At 38.0% G+C, this 13,872-nt stretch overlaps 3 protein-coding genes and 3 long non-coding RNA genes across 11 annotated transcripts; 3 read left to right on the top strand and 3 right to left on the bottom strand.

The window, feature by feature from the left end:
• The first annotated feature begins 68 nt into the window (after positions 1–68).
• Positions 69–2,804, top strand: LOC124349535 (lipase maturation factor 2-like). Its single transcript, XM_046800222.1, has 11 exons — positions 69–256; positions 318–501; positions 571–863; positions 941–1,119; positions 1,188–1,425; positions 1,490–1,695; positions 1,763–1,856; positions 1,924–2,070; positions 2,145–2,175; positions 2,241–2,435; positions 2,502–2,804. Exons 1-11 carry the CDS (start codon positions 160–162, stop codon positions 2,746–2,748), a joined length of 1,911 nt encoding a protein of 636 aa, XP_046656178.1. The 5' UTR covers positions 69–159; the 3' UTR covers positions 2,749–2,804.
• A 179-nt stretch (positions 2,805–2,983) lies between these two features.
• Positions 2,984–8,222, top strand: LOC124349759 (stress-activated protein kinase JNK-like). Of its 2 annotated transcripts, none has more exons than XM_046800590.1 (11): positions 2,984–3,318; positions 4,894–5,097; positions 5,175–5,304; positions 5,384–5,482; positions 5,549–5,647; positions 5,715–5,849; positions 5,934–6,063; positions 6,161–6,319; positions 6,388–6,512; positions 6,595–6,732; positions 6,804–8,222. In XM_046800590.1, exons 2-11 carry the CDS (start codon positions 4,979–4,981, stop codon positions 6,876–6,878), a joined length of 1,209 nt encoding a protein of 402 aa, XP_046656546.1. In that variant the 5' UTR covers positions 2,984–3,318; positions 4,894–4,978; the 3' UTR covers positions 6,879–8,222. The 2 variants fall into 2 exon arrangements, with proteins under 2 accessions (XP_046656546.1, XP_046656545.1); XM_046800589.1 differs by having other exon boundaries at positions 4,888–5,097.
• A 14-nt stretch (positions 8,223–8,236) lies between these two features.
• LOC124349874 (peroxisome assembly protein 12-like) lies at positions 8,237–9,586 on the bottom strand. Of its 2 annotated transcripts, XM_046800794.1 has the most exons (4): positions 9,341–9,586; positions 9,173–9,281; positions 8,545–9,088; positions 8,237–8,478 (listed from the first exon to the last, which is right to left on the bottom strand). In XM_046800794.1, exons 1-4 carry the CDS (start codon positions 9,464–9,466, stop codon positions 8,361–8,363), a joined length of 897 nt encoding a protein of 298 aa, XP_046656750.1. In that variant the 5' UTR covers positions 9,467–9,586; the 3' UTR covers positions 8,237–8,360. The 2 variants fall into 2 exon arrangements, with proteins under 2 accessions (XP_046656750.1, XP_046656748.1); XM_046800792.1 differs by having other exon boundaries at positions 8,545–9,281.
• A 93-nt stretch (positions 9,587–9,679) lies between these two features.
• LOC124350426 lies at positions 9,680–10,578 on the top strand. Its single transcript, XR_006920939.1, has 3 exons — positions 9,680–10,002; positions 10,243–10,289; positions 10,366–10,578. It is a non-coding gene; the product is annotated as an uncharacterized LOC124350426 (long non-coding RNA).
• A 719-nt stretch (positions 10,579–11,297) lies between these two features.
• On the bottom strand, positions 11,298–12,701 carry LOC124350340. 3 transcript variants are annotated; one of them, XR_006920799.1, is made up of 6 exons: positions 12,592–12,701; positions 12,181–12,398; positions 11,892–12,090; positions 11,713–11,775; positions 11,508–11,619; positions 11,298–11,437 (listed from the first exon to the last, which is right to left on the bottom strand). It is a non-coding gene; the product is annotated as an uncharacterized LOC124350340 (long non-coding RNA). The 3 variants fall into 3 exon arrangements; XR_006920801.1 differs by having other exon boundaries at positions 12,249–12,398; XR_006920800.1 differs by lacking the exon at positions 12,181–12,398.
• Positions 12,702–12,736: 35 nt separating this feature from the next.
• On the bottom strand, positions 12,737–13,608 carry LOC124350367. Of its 2 annotated transcripts, XR_006920846.1 has the most exons (5): positions 13,497–13,608; positions 13,303–13,395; positions 13,110–13,243; positions 12,938–13,031; positions 12,737–12,877 (listed from the first exon to the last, which is right to left on the bottom strand). It is a non-coding gene; the product is annotated as an uncharacterized LOC124350367 (long non-coding RNA). The 2 variants fall into 2 exon arrangements; XR_006920845.1 differs by having other exon boundaries at positions 13,303–13,601.
• Positions 13,609–13,872: the final 264 nt, after the last annotated feature.

Here is a 13,872-nt window from a genome sequence, read left to right as displayed (position 1 = left end):
TTATTTCCAAATTGTTTTATTTAAAAAAAAAAAAAAACTGGCAACGAAAAATGAAAATCTCTTTCAGTTACAGCAGACGAATCTTACATGTCATAACAATAAGTTACACGTTGTGAGTTGTGATTCGATGCACTGGCCCACAAACTATTCTCAATAACAATGAGTTCTTCAATATATAGAACAAGAAATTTCTATCTGCGATGCATGGCAGCTATTTATGTTTCTGCATTTAGCTCTTTCTATCTTCAAATAAGAGGTATGCCTAAGTTGTTACGCATGACGGAAATTTTGTTTCGGAACTAAAGACGTGTCTCCAGGATTGTATGGTCCGAATGGTGTTCTTCCATCTCATGCTCGTGTAAATTTTCATGACAAGAGACCATTGTTTGACAAATTATGGGAGAATCCAACATTGTTGCATCTAGCTCCTGCATTTGGTCTGACTGTATCCTATTGTATGGAACTGTTGGCTCTGACTGGTATCATCTTATCATTTCTAGGGTAAATCTATAAGCACATCATTTTGTTAAACTGGCATCTTTATTTTATACCACACATTCTTACATACAGGCTAGTATATCAAAAAGTGTGCAACTTACTCACCTTCCTAGCACTATGGATCCTGTATCTCTCCCTCTATAAAGTGGGTCAAACATTTATGTACTTTCAATGGGACATAATGTTGTTAGAGAGTGGATTCATCACTATCATAGTAGCTCCCATTATTTATTCAAAGAAAACAAGCACAACACCCAAAGATCAGATAAGTTTTTGGCTTGTGAAATGGTTACTGTTTCGATTGATGTTTGCTTCTGGAGTTGTGAAACTTACTAGTAAGTGTCCCACATGGTGGGGTTTATCAGGTATTCACTTTTCGACAATGTGCTTTAAGTTGCAAAGCCTTAACTGTAAGCTATTTCTGAATACTTTGTTTTACCAGCCCTGCCACTTCATTTTGAATCACAATGCATTCCAACACCATTTGCATGGTACCTCTACGAATTGCCCATTTGGTTTCATAAACTGTCAGTAGTGGCGACGTACGTCATTGAAATTATGCTACCATTTTTGTTTTTCATGCCTGCGCGCAAACTGCGTCTTATTGGCTGCTATGGCCAGGTTAGACTAACAATTTCTTTGCAAAAATTTAAAGTTATGACTTTTATATCATGTTTTTTTAATTACAGATACTGCTTCAAGTCGCTATTATCGCTAGTGGAAATTACAATTTCTTTAATTTACTTACTATAACATTTTGTATGTCGCTGATGGATGACCGCCATCTCTCTGATTCACAAAAACCCGCCAAGTCATCCAGAATTGAAAACATATTTACTGGAATTTCCGTTGCATTATTGATTTATTTCACCGTCCTTTGGTTTGGGATTGATTTTGGAAAGAATGTCCCAGTCGATTCTGAAATAAGTATAAAATTCAAAGTTGTTTGATACTGTTCTTTTTAATAACCGTGTTTTTTTTTTATTGATAGAATTTTCCGTTCAAGAGTTTGAAACAGCTCTCAAGTGGGCTGTTCCAGCTTCAATTGCAATTGGGGTCACGTCTTTTGTTATTACTGCTTGTTCGTCACTCTATGATCTTGTCAGATCTAAATCTTCCTTGCTGATGTACCTACTCAATGTTATTCAGTTCATTGTGTATTTCGCCATTGCATTTTTCTTGTTCGGGATCAGTTTGGTAGGAATTTTTAACATTCACAAGTTCTAAATTTATTACAAATTCTCTTATACTTTTGAATCCTAAGGTTCCATATTCGACGCTTGACCGGACTACTCAGGCGTCTCTTCCTACCTTCTTTAGTCGTTGGCATACCCAGTCTAATCAATTCCATCTAACTAGTAAAACTATTTACAAATTCTGATTTTAACTCATTTACTCATTCATGCTATTGATTATGTAATCAAGGTTCCTATGGACTGTTTCGATCTATGACTGGTGTGGATGGCCGACCTGAAGTGATATTGGAGGGCGCCACTCATTTAGAGGGTCCGTATACGGAGATTCCTTTCAAGTATAAACCCGGACAAATTGAAAGAGCCTGTCAATTCGTTGGTAAACAATTTCTGACATTTTTGCGTAGTTTACATTAAAATCTACTTAACATTCTTCTGTCTTTTTCTTTGCAGCGCCTCATCAACCTCGACTGGATTGGCAAATGTAATTTTCTCTCGTCATTCTTGTTTGTAATCAGATAATAATTGGTTACATTTTTGGAAATTCAGGTGGTTTGCAGCATTAGGAACCTACCACCAAAATCCGTGGCTCGTATCTTTGGTTTATAGAATTTTGACCAATCAAACTGAGGTGATTCATCTTCTCGACTCTAATATCTACAATGAATTTGAAGAAGATTGGCCTCCGAAATACATAAAAGGAAGTTTATATTCCTATAAATACACCTTCACACCGGATCATAGGTTTGTGAAACTTATCTCAATGTTTTGAAATGGACAACCTATTAATTGTTAATTTTTTCCTTGCAGCGTCAAAGGGAACTGGTGGAAAAGAACGAGGGTGTCTGACTACCTTCCCACTTTCTCGGCGAATCATGAGCCATTGATAAAATATCTTGAGAACTTAAAAATCATCGGAACGCCCGAAATTCCATTAACAAATAATTTGTTAGCCTCATTCCTTGACAAAATTTGGGAAATTTGTAGTTCTACGGAACCGCACATTTTCATCTGGGGATTATTGCTTTCTGCCTTTGTCGTCACTCGCTTATCCTAAAAATCAAAAGATTTACTGTTAAATAAACTCCCAGTTAATATACTCAAAACAGATTTCCTTGTTTTTTGAAGAGAATTAAAGAAAATGTTGAATCATCTTTTCACAGCCAAATTGAAAAGCGCGGTAAGCTCTAGCGGCCAAGCATACCAGACAGAATGTGTGTCTAGGTATTACCGTGTAATGTGTGTTTAGGTATGGATCACGATCGGCTGGCATATAAAACGAAAGAAAAAAATTGTTCACAGCACCCAACACATAGACATAGAAACATTCACTGTCGGCCATGACTGTATGACAGGTGTAATAAGCTGAATGTTAAAGTGTTTATTCTTAATTTCTCGTCCAGTATTTCCGACTTGAACAATTTGTAGTGCGTTTGACGTTCAAGTCACATTGTTTTATTGAAAAAAGAATAGTCCAAAACAAACCGGTAGTTTGATGAAACTCTATTGATATTCGTTCACGAAGATATTATAATTGTTTTAAGAGTGATTTAGTTTAAAGAAAGCAACGGAAGTTATTTTCGTTAAAATTGGTATTCGAGTTTCTACCATTGTCTCACTTCTTTTGGTAAGTATTGATTTTCTTGACATTTGCCTTCCACTAGGTTCTTGAGCCATTCCTTACCATTTCCCTCCATGATGTGTGATGCTAAGGACTTAGTCTTTATGATGTAAACTTGAAACATATAGTATCCATCTTTCACAAGTTGTTTCCCTGCTGATATTAATTCAACCTACCGTGACAAATGTGGTGTCACATTACCAACTTGATACAGATTTAAGAGTAACATCATTCATTTCCAGTAAACCATAATAACTGTATTCTATTCTGAGGGGGACTAGGATTTATAATTCAAAAGGATTGCCCACACAGTTTTTCCTTTATAAATGGGGAATGAGTTTATTATGGCAGTACCAGCAGATTCTTATGTCATGAAACCTTACTGAGGTACTTAGGCTTTCCTTTTAAAAAGATAAAATAAACAAAAACAAAAAGAATGAATAAAAAAGAAATAAACAAGATCATTTTTTGCAACATTTAAGCAAGTTTATGCAGTGCTGACAAAGTGAAAGAAATCTTTCCTTGATTAAGTTTATACATATTTTCTTTTCTTGATCTAATGCCTGAGGAAACGTAAGGACTCACGTCACGTATATATGATGTACCAAGTGTGTGAGCAAGAGGGGTTGGGAGGGTTGAAGAAAAGAGGGGGGTGTGCGTATGTCGATGCACTGCTGCTTTTCCTTTCTGGCCCCTTTGGCCGGTTCCATCGATTCTTGTTGGCTTATTATTATCAAATAAATTCGATCGACATACACTATAGGAAGATCGTTCAAATAAACTTGCGTTTACCCATCATCACACTAGATTACGTTCTAATCCTTTCTCACATCGATTTGTTTGCGCTAGACCAGCCAGAACAATGTCTTCCCAGCTATTTTGGTTTCTACATTTATCCAACTAGGATTTACCCCCTTCATTAATGTGTTCTGATTCTCTTTGACCTGCAGTGATTACGCACAGCGGGGTCTTAGCGGTGGTTGTGGGCAAACCAAAGAAACGACTTGACTCTTTTTAGTTTTTACAGCAAATTTGAGTAGTAACGATCGATGCCCATCTTTTTCGGCAGGCAGTATACTTCGATTCAAGCGCATTTCAAAGCACCAGCACGCTACACAATTTGATGGAGTAATCTGTGTATTTACGACTGGCCGCTTCAGAGTCTGCACTGTGTGACTCGGGTTTTGTTGTTGGGGTGGCGGCGGCGGCGCTGGGGATGCGAACGAAATTGCGCCGGTTTTGTCGTGCATCAGCCGCCCGCGTCTACCCTCCCCCCTCCCTTTAGTAATCGGTGAAAGAGATACACCCACGCGACAGCTGGGAATCCGTCAAGCGGAGGCGCGAGCGGTTTGCTTAGAGCCAGTCGTCTTGTTTTGTTCGCTGGCGAATGCCGTGAGTCAAGTCACGCGGCATCCCAAATAATCCGCCCCCTGCACTTATTGTAACGCAGTATTGCCATCTCTTTGTCGTGTCCTTGTTTCCACTGAAGGAATGGCGAAGAGGATTCAAGTTTTCCACGTCTATATTGTCGTTCCTCACGCTCAGCGTTGTAACGTTATTGAATTCCCTTGTTAGCCACAGGTCAATACGATTGAAGAGGGGCGGCATCGTCACACTCAAGCACTCAAGTACACCGGTGGGAAATCACCAGGAATCGTGGGCTCAAATGGCGTCCCGATTAGCCAATCAGTTCTACACGGTGGAGGTTGGCGATACCAAGTTTACAATCCTGCGGAGATATCAAAGTCTGAAAGCCATCGGCTCCGGAGCCCAGGGAATCGTCTGGTACTATTATTGTCCTTTTCATTTCATATTTTTAACACGTCATTGGTCGTTTTTAACCTGAATGATCACGTTGACAGTGCCGCCTGGGACACAGTTACAGGACAGAATATTGCCATCAAGAAGTTGAGTAGACCATTTCAAAATGTCACTCACGCTAAGAGAGCCTATCGTGAATTCAAACTAATGAAAATGGTTAACCACAAAAATGTATGTTTCAAGTTTTTCTAGTTTCTAGACAAAACAAAACAAGATTATGACCCATGTTGTATTATTTGTATTCTCACAGATCATAGGTTTGCTCAATGCTTTCACGCCGCAAAAGTCGATAAGCGAGTTTTCCGATGTTTATCTGGTAATGGAGTTGATGGATGCCAATCTTTGCCAGGTTTCTTTTTATTTTCATTTCCGTCTTAGAGCGTCAGCTTATTCTTTTTTTTTAACTTCTTAACAGGTTATTCAAATGGATTTGGATCACGAGAGAATGTCGTACCTGCTTTATCAGATGCTTTGCGGAATCAAACATCTTCATCTTGCTGGAATTATTCACCGAGTAATGATTATTGTTAAATAATAGGTCATTTGTTGAAGGAAATTTTAACATTTTTGATTCTCCAAAGGATTTGAAACCCAGCAATATCGTCGTGAAATCAGATTGCACATTGAAAATTCTCGACTTCGGATTGGCAAGAACAGCGGGAACGAATTTTATGATGACCCCTTATGTCGTTACCCGATATTATCGCGCACCAGAAGTAAAGAAATCGCATCGATTTTGGCAACGTTTCAAATCTAAGATTTTTTACGGTTTTTTCTTCTTTTGCTTTCATTGTTTTTAGGTGATTCTCGGTATGGGCTACAAAGAAAATGTTGACTTGTGGTCTGTTGGCTGCATCATGGGTGAAATGATCCGTGGCTATGTTCTTTTTCCTGGCACTGATCATATCGATCAGTGGAACAAGATTATCGGTACATTTGTTTTGAATGTCTTTTTCCTTTCAAGCATCAACACCAACCATCCATTAACTTCAACCACAATATATTTTTGTTTTTTTCCTTTTCTCAGAACAACTAGGAACTCCGAGTGCAGAATTTATGAAGCGCTTACAGCCTACTGTCCGCAGCTACGTCGAAAACAGGCCCAAATATCCGGGCTACGCCTTCGAAAAGCTTTTCCCGGATGGACTCTTCCCCGCCGAATCATCGGAACATAGTAGATTAAAAGGTATTCCCCTCTGGGCCAACCATTTATCGTTCTGGTTAACTGAATCTTTTCCCCGCTGACGTTTTTAGCTAGCCAAGCCCGCGATCTGCTCTGTAAGATGCTTGTAGTCGACCCCGAGAAGCGCATTTCGGTCGATGAAGCCTTACTGCATCCGTACATTAGTGTTTGGTACGAAGATGGCGAAGTCAATGCAGTAAGTCGGAGTTCTCTAGATACAATTACTTGTGAGGCTTAGGGCAATTGATTGGCTAATATGTACAAAACAATCTTGTTAGCCTGCCCCTGGTCCGTACGATCACTCGGTGGACGATCGTGAGCACACAGTGGATCAGTGGAAAGATCTTATCTACAAGGAGGTCATGGAGTATGAAGCCGCCCATTCCACCCCGACTTATGCACCCAACATCCGCCAGGTTGAAAAACTTTTTTTTATTTTTAAATCATTACTCTTCGTAACTCAAAAGTGTTGCATCACTTTCCATAGGTTACCACTCATGCGGATGAAACTGATGGCAACTCTGAGCGCGATCGTAATTCTGGGACAGCAGCCAAACGGTAGAAGCAGCGTCAGTTGAGTTTCTATTAAAATCCTCTATTACTCCATCTCTCTCTATTCAACTTCTACACACTCACACACACACACACACACTCTTCTTCCGCCCTGCTCCTCCTCTGCCACTCATGTACTCTCCGTGTTTCCGTACCAGTTTCCCTGCCCTCCCTGAAAAAGAACCCTACCCCCATAACAATGAGGAGAAATGTTAAGTGGCGTGTTTTCAAATTTAATGAAGTAACATTGGTTGGATTTTGTTTATTGGGCGTTAGGGAGTCAAGTAAGGAGCCGATGGAAGCCAGTAATCCACAAAACAACATCGGTTGAAACGGGGAATACGAATCGAAATTTTTTAAAAGCGAAAAGGAAACCAAACATCTTACCGTTTAGGGTGGGGGTTGGGTTTAGCCTGTCATTGGAGAAACCTGTAGCTGCGCATAATCTATGCAAGAAGATCTTGTTGTCAGATCGATGGCTTCCGGCGTGGGTTTTTTCTGTCCTTTCTGGTGGTGTGCAATAAAAGTCAAGATGTGAGTAGAAAGAACAGCTGCACCAGGCCCATAGTCAAGTACATTTGTAAAAGCTCGTTCACCGAAAATGTGAGCGAGTTTCTCTTATATCCATCTCTTTATTTTCACATTTCTTTCTCTCTTGTTTTTCTGATTCTTTTACTTTACTATCAACACTGCTCTTCATCCTCTTTTTTTTATCATTCTATCACGTGCAATAGTGTTGTTTGATGATCCCACTCTTGCTTTCCTCTTATTATCCAATCGTGAATCGTGTAATGTAGTCAGCGAGTGGGGATCCATGGCGACCGTCTCCTGCACTCTTGTTCCAGTCCTCACTCCCTCCTCGTCTCCCTCCTCCCTCCCACCTTATACTTTTTATATGAAAGGAAACTTGCGCTTTCCACTCGATTGTTTCGGTTTGGCCGTCTTTAAAATTTACTCCGCGTTTCATGAAAAAGCTCGATGAAAACAAAAATACGGTGAACATTCCACATCCCGATGGTCATCATCTCGTACTTTGAGAGTGAATAAATTAATAAAACCGCGACCTCACCTTTAAAAAAACAAAATTAAAAAAGCATACATTTATGGAATAGTGAAAGAAGGGAAAAAGGACATAGCAAGAGACGTCGTATTATGTATTTATTTATTTTTATTATTACCTTTTTTCCGTTTGTGTTATGTCCTCGAGGTCTCAAAAGACGCCCAGCTATCCGTCGGTTACATTTGTTTGAGTATTGTTTCATTTGCTTGTGTTTGAGTAAAATGTGAGAAACGCTTCCCCATATATTTAAAAGATTTCGATGGAGATACCAGTCTAATAAATGATGCGATGGAATTCGTTCGTACTTATTTAATTATGTTTCTAGATGTATTTCAATCTTGTATTTATATGTATCTGTTTGAAAGTAAGTTAACATCAATATTGTGCAATTTGTTCCACAGGATCGAAATCTGCAAATCTTTGGGACGTTGTTTACTCGGCGTTGGCAAATATACGTATCAGGTCATTTGGGGACGCTGGAAGCTTAGAGATGGGGCATTTGTTATTCTCTTTTAGGTAGGGCAAAATGCAGCGATAGCAGTAAACATAACTGTGAAAAAAAAAAAATGGTGAGATTTAATTGCAGTTCGAAGTATTTCTTAATGATTTAAGTTACCCTGATACGCGAAGAACGCACTCATTTTTCCATTGCTGTTGACAAAGGGGACAAACACCAGTCCTTGGTTTGGAGTGTTGATTCTGTACAATGGAATGTGGAGGAGGTGGAATGGGTAAGGAAAGCATACTCTTAGCCTGTGATGACTGATTAGTAAACCACCACTCAAGAAATTGGATGAAGAAGGCACTCAGTTCAATTATTTTAGTGAGTGAAATGCCAGGGCTACTGTTGTCACCACCATGTTTTAACTTCAATCCAAGAAGGTGCAAAATAGGTGAATGGGTCACAGATTTGCCCCATGTATAGAGCATCCAGTTCACTAAGACTATCAAATCATAGATGAACCGGATACTAGAAAAGTTGAGAACAGGATGTTGCTGGTTGTGCTGCTGCCTTTCTGAAAAGTAGGCATCTAATTTGGACAAGGCATATGGCAGAATTGTCAAACTGATTAGAGAGTGAAGTGTTCCTTTCCCATTCAAAGTGCAGTCTTCTTTTGTGACTCGTTCTAATCCATAAAAATTTTCAGCAAATGAAGCTCCTGAAAAAAAAGCACAACATTTCTGTAAATCACAAAGATGTATTTGAAAAATGTAAATAAGTTGAATGAAAATGATCAACAAACCATAGTTTCGTAGGTAATAGTTTTGCAGAAAACAATCAAATAGTAACTGAATTTCATTTGCCCAGCGAAATGATAAACCAAATGTTTCCGGATAATGATTAGCACACACCTACAATTGAAATAGAGTTGGTAGTTCTTTTATTTCAATTGAATGTGTTACAAACGTACTCTGAAGACGAACTTTATGGTCCCGCGAAGGGCTTGATTAAGTCCTTCCTGAGCAACTAACTCAAAAATCGATGGCCTACTAGAATCTAGAAGTAACTGACTTAAATGCGCCCCTCTTTCAGCCATAACGTAAGTACTCAAATTTAAAAACCTTACTTATTAAAAAGAAAACGGCATAATGTTTTTATTACATGAATTTGTCTTGCTTTTTTTGTGTCAAACAAAAATAAAAATACAGCACTGTTTTTTAACGTTATTGTTTTAGGTTTCTTTCCCAAGATGGCGTTCAGTTTATCAAGATATTCCGGGCCTAGATGTCGTTGGCGTCTGTAGGACGAACTACGGAACTATGGTGTGTTGGTGTTGTGTATCGTTCGTTCCATCAGTCAGAAGAGAACAGCATCGTGTATTCTATGGTTAAACTAATTTTATAGTTTTTACATTGTAAATTAAGATTTTAACAGATCTTACCTATTTGAAACGCAAAATTAAAAGTACCCAGCTTTTTTAAAAATAGATTTTGTATCCTAAACTCATTTGAGTTTCTGCTCCGTACTCTTCTCTCTTCGAGATGGGAATCAAGAAATGGGAAAGGGATTTCTTTTTGCCTTGAAATGTGGACTTCAAATTAACTGCTCTGGGTGAAAAAGAGATTTTCTAAGGTAATTGTTAAATTTCTCACTAGTGTCATGTAAACCATTAAACCATGTTTAAATGGAAATAAGTAATCTGCCCTGCTGCAGCAGGGCAGTCCAGGTTCTCATGTCACCTAGATAGTGGGACATTAACATTGCTTAACCAGTCAACTGCTCGTGTTTTTGCTGTTCTAATCAAGTCTTGTGGATCCTCTATTCACAGCACAAATTCTGAATACTAAAATGTTATTTTAAACTCATTTACAGAATTTTTTAAAGAAAGTAAAGTGCTTCATATCTTGGATTGTGTTTCAGTAAGTGTGAATTTAAATGAAATTTAGTGTTGAGTGTGAATTTAAATTAAGTTTTATTGATTACATTTAATTATAGATGTCCTCTGTGTATTACTTCAGTACAGCCTGATGGGTGAGAGGACAGGACAGTCTTACAGGTGCCTGAGCCTGAGAATGGTCTCTTTTAAAACAAAGTTTTTGGTGATTTTTTTAGAGTTTTTTAAATGATTTTTTCAAAACCTTCTTGTCCAGTTAAGCATATCCTTCTCTGGACCAAATTAAAATCTATTTTTCTCAAAATATAATATTTTTTTAAATATAATGTAAGTACTACCTTATCTACCTGGTTTCCACATGGTTTAGACTTAAGCTGTTAGTTTTATGAATGTTGCATTGACCATCAAGCTGTAAAATAATTTTTTTATAAACATCTTGTTCTTGTTTTAATTTTAAGAATTATTACACTGAAGAGTATTGTTTCAGAGAAAAATTTTTAACTGAAGGGAATCACCTTAATTTTATATTTAATTGTGTAGATTCGACCTTCCTTTTAATTGTTTGTAACTGGTTTAATAAAGTGAAAAATCATAATAAAAAATGGTTAAAAATGAAGTTATATTTTTGTTGTCCCACCTCCACCCACAATTCCTCCTCGATTATACATTAAGTCATTAATACATAAAATACATGCAATCACACATACAACACTTAAGTTAATCCGTTGGCTGCCACGCCATACAACCCGTAGGTTGTTCTTCTACTACTCTACGTGCCAAGTCTGAAGGATCCATGACCAAGGTGGGACTTGCCATTGCTGACAAGTCCGGGCTGACACGGTGACAGGAGAAGATGGAATGCACAACCTCTAGAATCCATCACCGTATCGACAAGGGGGAAGTCCCTATGGTGCATTGCCTAACAGCGCCGTTACGGCGAATCTGGGGCTGGTGCAACATGTCCGACCCCATGGCATATAAACCACGAGACCGACCAGTGCGCGCCCGTGCTAAGGAGCTAACACGGGGAGAAAAAGGCGTGGCAGCCAACGGGTTAACTTACAAAAAATAATACCAATAACAATCACAGATGATCCACGTTGAACGTGTGCAGACGTCGTCTTGCCGATTCCTTTTTTTTAAAGCATCTAGGCCGCATCCTCTCGTCATTAACTAAATAGAAAAATAAAAAATAACGAGTTAACATCACAATACTAATTAAGTGAATTAATAATAGACTTACATATTATAGTAACACCGATCAGGTTTTCTAGGCATTTAAATGTAGACCCTCGTATCATCTGCTCATGGCAATTGTCTATCGGACATGGTTATTCAGTTCAGTCTGATTTGATCTGATTGCAAAATTTAAACATGAATTTTAAAATAATGAAAATACTTAATATATTTCGAATTTTCGAAATTCTATAACCTCTAAAACAACTTACATTTCAATATGCGATAGGGCAGATCAATACTGAATAATCGGACGTTCTTGTCGAGTTTACGATCTAGAAAGTATACATACATAAAATTGCATTTAATTCCGTAATAGTGCCAGAGACGAAACACAGAATAACAAATTAAGAAGAAACCCTAAAAACAATGATTTGACAATTTAACTTACATATATGGGAAGGTTGGAAACCCTGACGAGGCCGGAAGCTTCATAAGAAGGGTTACCGGAATGAAAACTCGAGTTTTCTATTCTTCTCCACTTCTCCTCAGTCTAATGTTTCGCGTTTCGCATTTTGCGAAATGGCGATTAAACAGGTCAACACTTGATGAGCAATTTTCTACTCCTGATGTTACTTCCGGAAACTTTCCTAAAAGACAAAGCAAAAAGAAATCCAACAATCATTTTGCATTCGCTTAACAAAAAAGGAATTCAGCGGTTAACTATAACAATCCCCTACTGGCAGCATCACGAGTCGAACAACCGACCCTTTCCTACGACCAAAAGGGAGGACCAAGAGATGCTCACCGGAATTTAATGTTATTATGCAGACAATGCTATCCACACTTAGGAAATTGACGATCGGGGCTACAATAAGGTTTTGTTGACACAAAATGTCGATGAGTGCCACTGCTAACTGGTAGCAAATCAGGGCTCAGCGTAAAATAATACACATTTCTAAATAAAGAAGAACATAACACGATTTACTTCGAAAGAAACGGATTAATGAAAATATTGTCAATTATGAAGAAATAAATCAAAATGCGCAAATTCTGCTAAAAGTGACCCTTACTAATTCACATTTACTTTCCATATGGTATAAGTAGTACCCATCAGCCATCACTTCATGAATAAATCAAATAAGTATTACCTCCATAGACTTGTCGGCTGAAGTGGCCATATCGGCCGTTTGTGTCTTGCCAGTCATCGGGTGCGAATGGACGACTTTGCTCTCAATTCAGTTTTACCGTTCAGTTTTACCGTTCAGTTTTACCGTTCAGTTTTACCGATCAGTTTTACCGATCAGTTTTACCGATCATTCAGACGGGGATGAATAGAGCGTTAAATGTGTGTTTGTTTGTTTTTTTCGCTTTTTTTTGCTCGATTTTTCGCTTCAAGGACGAATAGGAAAAGTCAGATCAACAACCAAGTCTCTTCTGTAGAAACAAAAATAACTTATTAAATAGAATGTATTGAAGTTAATAAACTAAACATACTTTTGGTGATGCTCATCAGGTTTTTTAAGAATGTGAAGATTTCTAGTCCTGATCATCCAGTATGTCCAGTCCACATGATGATGCTGACTAGTGACTATGATTTGTTGTTTTTCGACATAACAATTAATTAATAATAGAACATTAAAACTTAGAAGATAAAATAGAAGTTTACATTTTTGGAAAACTTAAGAATAATGCTGGTCCATCTGCCTGTTTAATGGCATTAGAAACATGCTACACGACAATAGTTATCAACATCATGTTTATCGATAAATCTTCAATAATAAACAGATAATCATGTTGAACCTAAAGCAAAATATTAGAAGATTTTTTCAACACATTAATTTGCTTCAGTTCGTTGTTACCTGCATCTCTTGAAAAATATTGCTAAGCAGACCATGAGCAAATTCGGCAAACAGAGAGTTGAGACTTTTGAGTTTCCTGTTTCTTTACATTCACTCTCATACAAAGGTACAGTGAAAAATATGAAGATTATGGCCAACACATCAATGAAATAAAAGGCATCGCCGATAAAATGTTAACATTATCTTAAATTTACCTACGATATTTCTGCAAATTGAATGAAAACAGCGAACCGTTTTCATGACAACAAACCGCCATTAGGAGACACACAACAATTACGCGCCATCTATTGCTAATCTCCATAGATGTGTTGGTTTTACCAGGGGTATGGAGATACCCATGGTTTTACCGGTTTTACCTCCATATTTTACACCAAGTTATTCCGCAGCGTAAAAAAAGTAATTAGTACATTGAGCCCTTGAGGTAGTGCAACCTATATATTGCGTACAAAATGGATTTTTTAATGTTCCAACCTCCATAATAACAACCCATTCGGGCGATGGTCTAGTTGATTGGTATGATTGTGTTATACGATACGTATAAAGCCTGTTGTGTGTAGTTTACTTCCTATC

Source organism: Daphnia pulicaria, chromosome 7 (assembly GCF_021234035.1).
Source record: "Daphnia pulicaria isolate SC F1-1A chromosome 7, SC_F0-13Bv2, whole genome shotgun sequence".
Classification (NCBI taxonomy): Eukaryota; Metazoa; Arthropoda; class Branchiopoda; order Diplostraca; family Daphniidae; genus Daphnia; species Daphnia pulicaria.
This window is presented reverse-complemented; position numbering and strand designations above follow the sequence as displayed.

Bases quoted from the DNA above. Each gene is read 5' to 3' on its own strand.
- LOC124349535 (XM_046800222.1), top strand. From the start codon at position 160: ATGAGTTCTTCAATATATAGAACAAGAAATTTCTATCTGCGATGCATG. The intron at 502-570 runs GTAAATCTATAA...TCTTACATACAG, and splicing joins ATCATCTTATCATTTCTAGG to GCTAGTATATCAAAAAGTGT. The intron at 1,696-1,762 runs GTAGGAATTTTT...TTGAATCCTAAG, and splicing joins TCTTGTTCGGGATCAGTTTG to GTTCCATATTCGACGCTTGA.
- LOC124349759 (XM_046800590.1), top strand. From the start codon at position 4,979: ATGGCGTCCCGATTAGCCAATCAGTTCTACACGGTGGAGGTTGGCGAT. The intron at 5,098-5,174 runs GTACTATTATTG...TCACGTTGACAG, and splicing joins GGAGCCCAGGGAATCGTCTG to TGCCGCCTGGGACACAGTTA. The intron at 5,483-5,548 runs GTTTCTTTTTAT...ACTTCTTAACAG, and splicing joins TGGATGCCAATCTTTGCCAG to GTTATTCAAATGGATTTGGA.
- LOC124349874 (XM_046800792.1), bottom strand. From the start codon at position 9,466: ATGGCTGAAAGAGGGGCGCATTTAAGTCAGTTACTTCTAGATTCTAGT. The intron at 9,282-9,340 runs GTACGTTTGTAA...TTTCAATTGTAG, and splicing joins CCATAAAGTTCGTCTTCAGA to GTGTGTGCTAATCATTATCC. The intron at 8,479-8,544 runs GTAACTTAAATC...TTTTTTTCACAG, and splicing joins TGCGTTCTTCGCGTATCAGG to TTATGTTTACTGCTATCGCT.